The sequence below is a fragment of the Chrysochloris asiatica genome, unplaced genomic scaffold (assembly GCF_000296735.1).
Source record: "Chrysochloris asiatica unplaced genomic scaffold, ChrAsi1.0 scaffold00008, whole genome shotgun sequence".
NCBI lineage: Eukaryota > Metazoa > Chordata > Mammalia > Afrosoricida > Chrysochloridae > Chrysochloris > Chrysochloris asiatica.
The window spans coordinates 8,321,171-8,335,348 of NW_006408526.1; the positions used below are offsets into that span (position 1 = coordinate 8,321,171).

At 39.5% G+C, this 14,178-nt stretch overlaps 1 protein-coding gene across 1 annotated transcript in view; it reads left to right on the plus strand.

Moving 5' to 3' along the window:
* Window positions 1–14,178, plus strand: part of ARHGAP42 (Rho GTPase activating protein 42) — a 387,979-nt gene that overhangs the window by 140,233 nt on the left and 233,568 nt on the right. Inside the window, exon 3 of the mRNA XM_006833754.1 lies at window positions 12,500–12,561. Within this exon, the coding sequence (XP_006833817.1) occupies window positions 12,500–12,561 (62 nt within the window). The remainder of the gene's footprint in view (window positions 1–12,499; window positions 12,562–14,178) is intronic.

The window sequence follows — 14,178 nt, forward strand, 5'->3', positions numbered from 1 at the left end:
AGGCTTTCTACTCCCGTAAGGATTTACACCCTCGGAAACCCTGTACAGGGTCGCTATGGGTCGGAACCGACTCGACGGCACTTAACAACAACAAGAGGGGGGTAATGAAAAACAGCTTTTATCTATGCTTTTTGTAGAGTGAAGTCAAGTTGGTTTGAACTGCTGACCTTGTGGTTTAGCAGACTAGTGCTTATCCAGTAGTACCACAACTATGCTTACTGACTTTCAACAGCTTGAAAATTATCTCAACAAAATGATTAGACAATAAAATAAATGCTGTGGCCTAATAGAGCCTGACAAAAATATATAAAGCAGGGTGGAATCATGACATTAAATTTTGAATTGTTTGCCTAGTAACAGAAAGATGTTTTGTTTCATACTGGTTAACATCAGGCACTTGAAAAATAAATGGCGGACTCTGGGTAGTATGTGTATAGTTTGCATTTTTTTTTTTAATTAAAAAAAGGTCAGTAGTGATAAGTCATTTCTCAAAGTTCAGTCTAATAATTTTGTTGCTATTTTTCTATTTGCTTTGTGGAGTTTATCTGCCCTTGCTGAACATAATGTATATTTTGCATCTGCTTTGAAAACAGCTTTTGGATATAGCCATGAGTCACAGTTATTTTCCTGGTAATACGTTCATTTTGGTAGGAAGTCGTTTGTATCTTTCTATCTGGGTGCTGCGTTTCTCTAGTTCTAGGGTGATTTTCTTGCTTTCTTCATGTATGGGTAGGGTGAGCATGTACAGGGCTGTAGGACTGTTGATATTTTGAATCATCAGAAATACTACTTGTAACTTAGAAAGAGGACTCAGTTACTTCAAATCCTGAATTGAGTGTTTTAGATTAGAAAGAGATTTGGAAATCTTAGGAGCCAAATACTTTTCTGTAGTTATAACAAGGATTTTCTGTAGTTATAACAAGGACTTTGACCACCTGACTCATAGGTCCTGAACTTTGACTATGAGTTTACTTGTTTAGCTCACTCACTCAATAAATGCTTATCAAGTACCTGTGATTTGTCATACATTGTGCTTGGTGCTACAAACATGTCAGTGTGCAAAACAGAAAAATACCCCACCTTTATGAAGTTTGCATTCTTGCCAGAGGAGTTAGATGATAAACAATTATGTAAGCTCACTACTGACTAAAACTGTAATAAGTGCATTGACAATGCAAAAATGTAGAGATGAATTTGAACTTTTCTCTAGCATGCTGTATAGGAAACCTTAACGGGAGCAGAAAGCTTCATGTTTCTCCCACGGAGTGGCTGGTGGGCTCGAACCATGGACCTTGTGGTTCACAATCCAGTGTTTATCGTATAGAGAATGTAAATTGCAAGAGAGCAGTGTTGCAGCAAAATATTTCTAAAATGAGCATTGTCTCATCGTCCAGTCCTGTAAAATCAAATTTGTATGACACCGTAAAACTGAGTTGAAACCCTTTGGTAGTGTGAAATGAATAAACTTGGTGGACAGTCCTGAGGCACGCAGGTTGGAATAGCACTCAGTTTCTTCTGCAGTGTATCTCCAACTCTCTATTTACTCACTGTGTGGTGTCACCCTGGTGTGGCTCTGTAAGATAAGCACTGGAATCCTAATCACAAGGTTGACAATTCAAATCCCCCAACTGCTCCTGTGGAGAAAGATGAAACTTTCTGCTCCTGTAAAGATTTATAGCTTCAGAAACCCTATACTGCATTGCTGCGAGTCAGAATTGCCCCAGTGGCATTGAGTTTGTTTTTTGGTTGGTTTGCTCTGTGTTTTGAGAACTCCACTTATTTTCTTGTTTGGGCATACATAGTTTCATTATGCAATTGAACTTTCATTGTCATGATACGTGCAATGTTGAAGAACATTAAGGTTTAGTATTCTTTTAGTTGGAGTATAATATTTGAGAGCCAGAGAATATTATAGAGGGCTTCTTTGCAGTGTCATCTGAAGTTTAATTTATAGGTTTTCAGGAGACACTCAAGTATCTTGATTGAAGTTGCCCTTTAGGAAGTTTATTCTGGCATCAGTCTGTGTGATGAATTGTAGCATGAAATTCTTTGCCAGTTCATATTGAGTTCAAGATTGCCTTCACCACCAAATTCTTTATGGATCATGAGAGTACGTTCCTAAATGTGAGTGAAATAATAAAAGTATAGTTTCCATTTTGATATAAAATACTTGAACCTGGAAGAGGCAATGGACCTGGAGATTGTGTCTGTAAGAAGGGAATTTAAGAGGTGGGATACGGGTTCCCATAACTTGATAGAAAACTCATAGGTAAAAAAGCAAGAACAGATATATGAGCAATGAAAAGTGCCGTTGAGTCCATTCCGACTCATAGTGACCCTGTATATAGTTTCTGAGGAGCAACTGGTGGGTTTGAACTGCTTACCTTCTGATTTACAGTCCAGTGCTGATACTACAGTGCCACACCAGGATTTCAAAAAGAAGATTTAGGAGGAAAAACAATAACAACACTACCAAAAACCCGTCAGAATATGGAGGGAGATAATGGAAAGCCAGAAAATAACAGAGAAAAGTTGAATGATAGCTGTCCCCCTCCCCTCAGAAAAAGGCCTTTCCTTTATGCAGTTGTGTAGAAGGACGTGACTTTGAAAAAAGGGCTGATTTGGCATAATTTCTCTGTCATTGATAGAATTCAGGATTGTTGCTGAGTTAAAATTCAGAGGTTCGGTGAAGAGAAAAGTTTTGGAGTCACACTTGATTTTTGAGACCCATAGAGAAACGATCTTATTTCTTCTATAACCATGAGTGCAGCGGGTACTCTTCTTGTCATTGAAAGGACAGATAAGCTTTAAGTTAGGATGCAGAGCTGATCCTTATCAAGCTGATTAATGCACATACTGTTTCCTACATAAATATAACTTGAGCCCTTAATTACTCACAACAAGCATGCCTTTTTTTTTTTTTTTTTTGAAATACTCAAAGTCATTCCCAGATTGCCGACTATCAAGCCCAACTCTGAGAAGCTTTACACATTTGATTGCTGTGTTTTACACTAGACATGAACTGAGGTGGGATTCCCTGGGTTGGAGCTTGAGATGCCTTTTATATAATGGAGATCCTTGGTGTCTGGTACAACCTGTAGAAAGCCACTTCTCTAAACAATTAACTTGTTTTTAAAGAGACAGGCCTCACTGGGAGGATACTAAAACAGAAGGACCGGAAAAGTCTGTTCTAGAGGTATACACCTTTGGGAACACCAAGTTCCCTAGTGCCCAGTGTTGTGACAGTGGGGCCATCAGCTCTGTAGATGACCATGTGTTTTTAGGGGACCGTGTACATTTCTTGCCACACTGTTCTTCCCAAGCTTAAGAAAATTATCAAGTTTAAGGTTTTGGAATATGTAGAGCAAATAGATTCATACCCTTAGAACAAGAGATGGTGTTCATAGACCAGTGTAGATGTTATGCAAATGGTGGAAAGCCAACTTCTTCAAATGAATATTATACACAAGATGTGACTAAGTTTATACTGATATAGACCCTGGATTCTCTAGAATTTTCTACTAATAATGGTTCTCAATGCAAAAAATCTTAAGGATAATTTTGGTACATGCATACATTCTTGCATCCTAAATAAAAAAAACTCAAATTCACTACCACCGAGTTGCTTTCAACTCATAGTGACTGTGTATAGGGTTTTGACGCTATAAATCTGTACGGGAGCAGAAAGCCTCATCTTTTGCGTGAGGAGTGGATGGTATATTTGAACTACCAACCTTGTAGTTAGCAGTCCAGTGCTTACCCTACAGTGCCAACAGGACTCTTAATTAAACTAACAAAATAGGAGGGATTGAAAAATAACTAGTGTAATCACTGTAATACTAAAGAGACTGAGTTGAGGGCTTCCAAGTATAAGAACAAAATGCTTTAGGAATACCAAACTTGGAGAAGGTGCTTCTGGCTGGAGCAAGCAGAATATGCTTGTTGAGGGGGTTATTTGAGCAGGGTCATAATGGTCAGATTAGATGTAGTTAGGAATTATAGGGAAAGGAAAGGACATGTGCATGGGAAACCACAGAAAGGTCTGGTAATCACAAAGTACAATAATTAGCAACATACTTGGAAATGTGCTTTAGGGTCACATTATGTTGTTGTTAAGTGCCATCGAGTCGGTTCCGACCCATAGTGACCCCAAACAGGTTTTCCGAGGGTGTAAATCTTTACGGGAGTAGAAAGCCTCATCTTGCTCCCAAAGAACAGCTGCTAGTTTTGAACTGCTGTCCCTGAGGTTTGCAGCCCGATTTGTAACCACTATGCCACCTAAAAGATAGGTGGTTCAAATCCACTAATTGCTCCTTTAGAGAAAGATGTGACAATCTGCATCCATAAAGATTACAACCTTGGAAACATTATGGGACAATTGTACATTGTCCTGTAGGGTCACTGTGAGTCAGAATTGACTCCATGGCAACAGGTTATGGTCACTTATGGTTAACGTCTATTCAAAGTCACTAATTGTATGTTGTTTAATCTGTGTTATCTGATAAATGGAGACAATGGTGATGGCTTTGAGTGTTTTATATGCAAATGCCTCATGAGATATTTAAAAAATTTAAAGAGCTGTGTTGAGTACAGTGCTGGGACGTTTATTAAATAAATGTCTTCTTCCTAGCCCCTCTCCATTTCTTCATTAAGGTTACAGGGAACTGGGAAGTGAGTTTGTAGTTCAAGGGAAGGAGAACTGCAGTCAAAGAGGGACGAGTGATGGTGGAAGTAACTGTGATGCTGAGAGAAAGTGAAATAAAAATGTACCAGAGATGGGAAAGCGTGAGATTAGACTTCATAGGGGGGAAATTGTTAGTTTATTGAGAGGAAAAGTGTCCCTTTTTTTCTAAGACTGGAGACAAGTTTAAGAGAACAAATAAAGACAGTGTTGACCACAGGGTCTTGACCTTCTCTCAGAGAAGCGGGAGGCTGGGCCATCTGGTAAGAGTAAGGGGAAGTTTCGGGCTGAGTTCTTGAGAAAGGAGAAAATTCTTTTAAGATAGCCACTGTGGGAAATGAGATTAGGAGTAAACTAGAGTTGAATAAAAGGATTGCCAAAAATCAGAAGCAAAAGGGTTAGATAACTTGAACTTTTAGTGTCCTTGTGGGTGTGTGAATTACAGAGGAGAGGAGGCCATTGGAGTTAAAGTGTTTGTGGAAAAGGGAAGCTAGATCCTGGGTGAGGAAACGGATGTTGAAGTTTCAGTAGGGTGGTGGCAGGAGGATTGGATGCAGAGAAGTATGAATGGGTTGCTGCAGTCTTTGTGGAATGTGAAGACATGCTGGGAGGTCATTTCCTGATGACACTAAGGATGAGAGTGGAGTTGGAGTTGTAAGTGGTTGTTTTCCAGCAACAGATTACTGATTGTTCCCATTGAGTCAGGGTATCTGGTGCTGCTGGTTACCTTTCAAATACAGACAGCTCTAAGATTGTTTGCCTTTAAAGATGATAAGCCTGTTCATTCTACCCCACAATGTAACAGTGTAGTATGCTGCCACGTTTCCTTCTTTCAGTCATAATGCTTGCTAAAACGGAATAGACTTTGGAATCAAACAATCAAAATTTAAAATTAAATACAGGCAGTCCTGGGTTTTGAATGAGATCCTGTTACTGAGTCTCTTAGACTTTCTAGGTAAGTTGGACCAGGTGCATATGGTTCTGATTTCATGTAACTTTAGTGCTATGAAAGACTTGAAGCCTTTCCAATTATTTAAAAGCTATATTTGCAGCAGGACTCCTGGTGTGGCACTGTAGAATCAGCACTGAACTGAAAACCACAAGGTTGGTGGTTCAAACCTACCAGCTGCTCCTCAGAAACCTTATACATGGTCACTCTTGATGACATTTAACAACAACAAAGTGCAGCAAGAAAAGGTGAATGAGATGAATTTTTGAGAGTAAAGATTGGTTCAGTCACTTAAAAGTGACATAACATTAAAGGCCAAGTATTAGTTGTCCTTATAATTTGCAGGCCTACCAACTGCAAAGGTGGTGGTTCAAATCCACTCTGCGGGTAAAGGATGAGACTGTCTGCTCCAGTGAAGATTTAGTCTTTGGAAACATTTTTAGGGTCACTATGAGCTAAAATGGACTTGATTGGAGTGGGGTTTTTTTGGAAGGAGGTTAGCATAGTGGGGTGGGAGGTGGACAACCTGGGGACAGTCAAAACCTGCTTTTCTGCTTACTAGGTATGAGATCCTGGAGCAAGATGCTCAAGCCGACTAATCCTTTTCTTATCTGAGAAATGAAGACAGCACCTAGTTCAGTATCTTATATCACTGTGTGGACATTAATCAAGACAGTGTATGTAACAGCTTAATCTCTAGGTAGGAGTGCTTCAGAAAGTCATTGCTCTTCGCCTTGGGAAAATGGTTTTTAAACTGGAGGTTGTTTTGGCTTTGGTAAAACACCACTAAAACAAAACAAAAAAACTGCAACAAAGCAACTTTGGAACCACACAGTTCTTGATTTACTTTTTCTTAATATATACATTTGAGAAGGAAACAAAAAGATAATGTGACCTGAAGACTGTAAGTTACATACAACAGTACTTATTGAAGTGAGAGAAAGTTTCATAGTAAAAAAAGTATTTTAAATACTCCTTGTTGTTGTTGCTAACTGCCCTCTAGTCTGTTCCCTCTCATAGGGGCTCTGCTCTGTCTGTATAGGGTTTTGGAACTGCCAACCTTGCAGTTCAAACTGACCTTCTAGTCCGGTGCTTATCTTACAGCGCCATACTGTTGTTGTTGTTAAGTGCCATCGAGTCGGGTCCGACCCATAGCGACCCTGTACAGGGTTTCCGAGGGTGTAAATCCTTACGGGAGTAGAAAGCCTCATCTTTCTCCCGCGGAGCGGCTGGTAGTTTCGAACCGCTGACCTTAAGGTTCGCAGCCCAATTCGTAACCACTACGCTACCAGAGCACCTTACAGCGCCATACTAGTACTCCAAAAATTCACCTCCAGAATACCCTCTGCTGTTGAGTTATTTTTGACTCATGGTCACCAGCAAGGACAGAGTAGATAGCACTCCATAGCGTAGTGGTTACGAATCGGGCTGCGAACCTTAAGGTCAGCGGTTCGAAACTACCAGCTGCTCCGCGGGAGAAAGATGAGGCTTTCTACTCCCGTAAAGATTTACACCCCCGGAAAGCCTGTACAGGGTCGCTATGGGTCGGAACCGACTCGACGGCACTTAACAACAACAACAACAACAACATGGTTTCAGAGACAGTAAATCATTTTTGGCAGCAGAGACCCTCATCTTCTTTCTCGGAGTGGCTGGTAACTTTTAATCACCAGTTTTGTAGTTAGCAGCCCAATGCCTAACCCTCAGCACCACCAGGGATCCTTCTGGTTTAAAAACAGGTATTATTAAAATGTTCTATGTCAGTTATGGGAGAGTGTGTGCGGGAAAGCATCAGGTTTGCAACCTTGAATATTTCTGGACATCTATGCTTGGGGTCCTGGTGTGGCACTGTGGGCTAATGCGCTGGACTGCAAAGTCATGTGAACCTTGAATATTTCTGGACATCTATGGTTGGAGTCCTGGTGTGGCACTGTGGGCTAATGCGCTGGGCTGCAAAGTCATTTGAACTGTAAGATCAGTGGTTCAGGCTTGCCAGCCGCTCCTCAGAAACCCTATACAGGGTTGCTATGGGTTGGAACCGACTCAACAGCACTTAACAACAACAACAACATGGCTACTTTTATTGGAGTCCTGGTGTGGCGCTGCAGGATAACGTGGCTGGTGGGTTTGAACCACCAGCTTTGGGATTCAAACCAAACTTTTGGTCCAATGCTTATTCTACAGAGCTATACCAGGACTCTTGATAATTCTTCTTAATTTTAATACGAGAGTCTAACAATCTGGGGCAGTAGCAACTCACCAAAACCTGCTGCTGTGGAGTCAATTCCACCTTATAGCAACCATATTGAACAGAGGAGAACTGTTTCAAAGATTTCCTAAACTGTAATCCTTATGGATGCCGGTTGCCATATCTTTTCTCCTGTGAACTGCTGACCTTTCAGTTAGCAGCTGAGTTCTTGACTACTGTGCAGCCGCTGTCTTTTATTTACAAAGACCCTAATTTAACAGATTACTTTATTCTTTTGAGTCTAGTTGTCCTACTAGTGAGGATTTACACAGAAAGAAAGAAAAAACAGACTGAGAATCCAATTATACCAGAAGAGAGCGAAAGATTGAAGAGTTGGTGTGAAGCCCAGCGTCTAACCAAAATGTGGAGGAGCAGCCAAGATTGAAAACACTAGTTGACTGGAATGAATTACATCACATGCTCATACCTGGGGACACCAGGGCAGGCAAGATACAGAGAGAGGCTCTAAGAACAGGAATTTTAAGAAGGAAAACTAGATTATGAGTTGTAACCGGGTTACTTTTGCTTACTTATTAATTTGTAAAAAATTTTCACATTTTTTCACCTTATCAAAGATACTGCTTCTCTTGGTATGGCTGACATCTGCCTCTTTCACAACCCTATACCACCTTCCCAAAGAATTAAAGCCTCTTTTTCAAATGTACAATCCCTGATAGAATCCAAATAAGCAAGGTAAGCATATGAAACCCATGTGAAATTGCAGATTAGAAGGTAAGCCAAACAATCAGGAGTTATAAATAACTTTACTTATTGGGTAATCTGACCTGGCCAATAACCCTCACAAAGAGTATGGTTTGAGAATAAATGCAAAGAAAGAAATCCCTTGATATTAAGCCAGAGAAACCCAAAGTAAGGATTCCTTAAATGTTTTCTGGATTAGGGTTTAAATGCTACAGAGACCAAATACAGCACAGTTGTTGTAGTAACAGATAAGTGCTGAAGGAGACACGAGGCGATTTCTAAAGGTATCCAGAATATCTAGTCAAGTAGGTGAGCGTTTATTACTGATTTCATTTTGTAGGCTGTGTATTTCATATTATTCTTTTATTCTAAGTTAGGAAACTATGGTCTCATATTAAATAACAATTTTTATGGCTAAATAGTTTCTAATAAGTTCTTCCAACATGGCATAGCTTGTGTTTACCTAACCCTAATTCACAAGAAAGTCCTGGTGTGCCGCGGTGGGTTAACGCGCCAGACTGCAAAGCCGTTTGAACTGCAAGGTTGGTGATTCAAGCTCATCAGTTGCTCCGCGGGAAACTCTGTATAGGGTAGCTATGGGTTGGAACCGGCTCGACGGCACTTAACAACAACAACAACATCTTACCTTCAAATAAAAAAGTAGGATGATTATAAAAGATAATTGCAATGAAAAATGGATAATGGTGATGATTGACCAACATGACAAACCTAATTACTGTCTCCGAATTATAAATATGAAGAATGTTGAAATGGCAAATGTTTTGCTACATACATATATATGCATGTTTGCCACACACAGAAAATTCCTGCACACGTTCCTCCAAAATTGCATCTGTTAAGTCTGACATCTATAGACTTTTATGGATTTTCATATTTTGTGCAGTTTAGTAGAGCCCAAATCCTAAGATATATATATATTTTTTATTGTCAAAAAGAACATTTATAAAGGACATTTCCAGATAAATAAAAATTTAAATAATTTGGAAAAACCAGACCAGCCTTACAAAAAAAAAACAAAACAAAAAACTAACGGGGGCTCTTTGAACAGGGAACCAACACTAGTAGACAACAACCTGAGGTTAACCTACAGACATCATGCCAGAACTCAACCCAGATAACAGAACTATCCCAAGAAAAGCAACTCTACAGACTGAAAATGGGGAACCAGAGTTATCCGTTTGCAGCAACAACAGCAAAAGCCATAGAAAGTAAAAAGAAGGAATAGTGTCATTACAGAACTTCCAAATGAAGAGGAAATCAAGTAGATTTTGAGAAATAAATAAGTAAAAATAAGCCTAAATATAACCCTCAAACTAGACCAATTCCCACTCCTAACTCTAGTCTTAACCATTACCACCCCCCCCCCAAAAAAAGATACATCCTGAAGTACCATGCCAGTCATTTTCTTTCTGCATGCCTTTTCTTTAAACATAAATCTCCTTTTCTCTCAGCAGTTCTGGGTGGGACTCAGGTTTCCACTTAAGCCTGTCCTTACTAAGATTTACCAGGAGCCCAGGTATGGTGCTGTAGGATAAGCACTGAACTGTTAACTGCAAGATCGGCAGTTCAGACCCGTCAGCCACTCTGCTTCCCGTAAAGACTCACAGCCTTGGAAACTCTATACAGGGTGGCCATAAGTCAGAACTAGCTCAACAGCACTTAACAACAACAACAAATCCCAAATTAGAAACCCTGGTGGCACAGCAGAAAAGTGCTAAAATCCTAAGAAAAAGTTCAACCCGCCAGCCACTTCAAGGGAGAAATTGTTGTTTTGTTGTTGTTAAATGCTATCGAGTTGGTTCAGACCCATAGAGACCCTGTATAGGGTTTCCAAGGAGCGTGTGGTGGGTTTGAACCACCGACCATGTAGTTCAAATTGACCTTTCTGTCCCGTGCTTATCATACAGTGTGCTTCAGTTTGAACCACAAGGTCGGCACTTCACACCCACCAGTTGCTCCTTGAAATCCCTACATGGTGTCGCTATGAGTCAGAAGTGACTCGACAGCACTTACTATATATGTATTGTTGTTGTTGAATACTACTATATATACTATATGCTATATAGATATATATAGTAAGGAGCTCTGGTAACGTAGTGGTTATGAGTCAGGCTGCCAACCTCAAGGTCAACAGTTCGAAACTACCAGTGGTTCCGCAGGAGAAAGATGAGGTGTTCTGCTCCCGTAAAGATTTACAGCCTGTACAGGGTCACTATGAGTCCGAACCAACTCCATGGTGCTTAACAACAATATATATATGTGTGTGTATATATATATATATATATATAGAGAGAGAGAGAGAGAGAGAGTTGTTGTTGTTGTTAAGTGCCGTTGAGTCGGTTCCAACCCACAGAGACCCCTGTATAGGGTTTCTGAGGAGTGGCTGGTGATCTTGAACCTCTGACCTGTGGTTCAAACGACTTTGCAATCTAGTGCATTAACCCACAGCGCCACACCAGGACTCCATTATATATATATAGCAGTATTCTTGAAGTCACAGAATTTACAGTTAATTGGAAAGTTAAACTCTATTTATGACATTATCTTTTCATTGCTCTCCAGTAATCTCGTGCTGCAGGTGGACAGGAAAGGGAGACATTATTATTGGTGAACAGAGCCAGGAAAGTTTTATGCAGGTGGCAGGATTTTAGACAACTAAGATAATTTTCCAAAGTATCTGGGCAATCTTTTTCATAGTATTATGTGAATACTAGAATAAAAGTTAGTGTGTTTTCTCTTACAGACACGACAGACTGTGGGAATGTATTGTTAAACACATATACTGATTTAACAATCATCTGTTCAAAGTCCATTGCTTATTAACTATTGTTTTTGGTACATAACTCTCATTAAATCAAGTCCCTGTCCTAAAATCTTGAGGTATGAGCAGATTTGTAATTTCAGGACCAGATGTTAGTCTGGACCCCAGATTTCAGATGCTAAACTTCAGTTTTCATCATACACAGCATATAGACAAATATCCATCTCTTATGTATAGCTGTTAGTCATTGGGCTCCTATTGTATATAATTGTTGTTGTTGTTGTTATGTGCCGTCGAGTCGGTTCCGACCCATAGCGACCCTGTACAGGGTTTCCGAGGGTGTAAATCTTTACGGGAGTAGAAAACCTCATCTTTCTCCCGCGGAGCAGCTGGTAGTTTCGAACCGCTGACCTTAAGGTTCGCAGCCCGATTTGTAACCACTATGCTACCAGAGCTCCTTATTGTATATAATTACACAGGAACAAATATTACAATAAAATTAGTTGCATTCATTTGTATATTTATATACTGTGGGTTCATATATCTATAACCATAAAACCATATTCAGTTTACAGCATCCAAAACATATATCTCTTATGTATAGCTGTTACTCATTGGGATTCTACTGTACATATATGAACCTACAGTATCTAATGGAGTCCTGGCGTGGTGCTGTGGGTTAATGTGCTGGACTGCAAAGTCAGTTTGAACTTCAAGGCCGGTGGCTCAAGTTTCTTAAAAACCCTACACAGGATCGCAATGGGTCAGAACTGACTCAGTGGCACTTAACAACAACAATAATATATAAATATACAAATGAATGTAACTAATTTTATTGTAATTTTTCCCCTATGTAATTAAATGGGACCCCTGGTGACACAATGGTTAAAGTGCTAGGCTGCTAACAACCAAAAGGTTGATGGTATGAAATGACCAGTAGCTCCACTGGAGAAAGATGTGGCAGCTCCCATAAAGATTTGGCAGCCTCAGAATCCCTATGGAGCAGTTCTGCTCTGTCCCATCGGGGCGCTATGAGTTGGAATTGACTCTAGAACAGTAGGTTTGGGTTTGTTTGTAATTAAACATTGACAGTGCCAAAAATATTAATGATTTCTTTAAAATTTATTCCCTAAATAGCTCAGTCATTGAAAGAATTTGCAAGGCTACTCATTGCAGTAGAAGAAGAAAGAAGAAGACTGGTAAGTCTGCTCTCTCTATTTCTTAAGAATAGTGTTTTGTTTGGACATACTGTAAGAAAGAAAGGACTTTCTGAGCTAGAGTTCTCCATACATACCTTACATTTGGTATAGGTACTAAATAAATACTACAGAAAACATTTCTGATTGTGATTCTCAAGTATCGCTAATTAAGTATACCATTTGTTCATTTATCTCATGTTTAATAGATGTAAATTACATTAGTTTTGACTGCCAGGTATGTTTATTAGAATTAAAGATATTTAATAATACTGCTATTGAGGAATCCATTGTAGTGAGCAAACTTCTAAATGATCAGTATTATAATAAAGTCATGTTTCCAGTGTTAAAGAAAATTCATGGGGAGAGCAAATAACTTAGCCCTGATATCAATGGGAGACTTGCTCGAAAAGTTGACATTTGCATTGGGTCTTGAAATGGGGAGGATTTTGCAAGGCTAGAATAATGGGAATGCAGTCAAGATATGAATTATGCCAAAGTGTCAAAGCATAGTTATGGGGAATAGGTTTATTCTTTTAAAAAACATAATCTGTTGTGTTCAAAGTTTTTGATGGTCCTTCTGTCAGACTCAGTATTCTTATCTATAGTGATGGTTGTATGCATGAAGCTGGTTACGACTCATAGTAACACTGTGAAGCCTCCTCTTTCTCCCTTGGAACAGCTGGTAGGTTCAAACTGCTGACCTTGAGGTTAGCAGCCCAACTCATGGAAAATAGGAGTATGTACTCCACAAGATGGTTGTAAATCATTTGGAGTAACAACTAGCATGTTGTGAATAAATGTTAGTGATGATAATGACAATGATTGTTAGTTACAGCAAGAGTTACAAACTTGTTTAAAGTCCACATGTTTGAGATCACTGACTTTTCCATCTAATTGGGGGATTATATACACACATAAATAGCTGTAGTACTCAAGTGTGCCCTGATGTTCTAGGAGTACAGCACAGGCTTGCATTTTATTTTACTTAATTGATAAGGGGAATCAATTGGAAGGGAGTAGACTTGACTCATAAGTAGCTTTGCTTTAGTTCTTTATGACATAGTTAGGGAAGGAACATAAAACTAGGGTGTGTAATCACATAAATAAGCATAACAAAGGCCACAAAGTTAGAGAAAGTATAGTATGTATTTGGAGAACAAGGTGTATGAGGTAATGTTTTGGTTCTTATAAGGATTAGTAGGAGGCTGGCAGGTAGCTGGAGCTATATAAGGGTTTCAAGGAAAAGACTAAAAAGTTACTGTGTTTTCTGTAGGCAATGGGGCATTGCCAAGAGGTTTTGAATGGAAGTATAGAGCATCAGTGTGGGATTTGGGAGGATTAATCTAGCAGCCATGTGGGAGATAGAAAAGATGGGGAAGAAAGGTCTGTGGGGCAGGGAGGGCAGTCCATAGTTTTTATAAGGGGTATCAGGAACCTGCCATATATCAGACTGAGCCATAAAATGTGATTTGTACTAGATACATATATGCCTTATGGAAGATTGACCTTTTTGGGGAGATTAGGGAAAACTTTTTTGTGGAGGTGCTTTTAATTTGAATCTTGAAGGCTAAATTGTTGTTGTTGTTCAGTGCTGTTGAGTCAGTTCTGACACATACA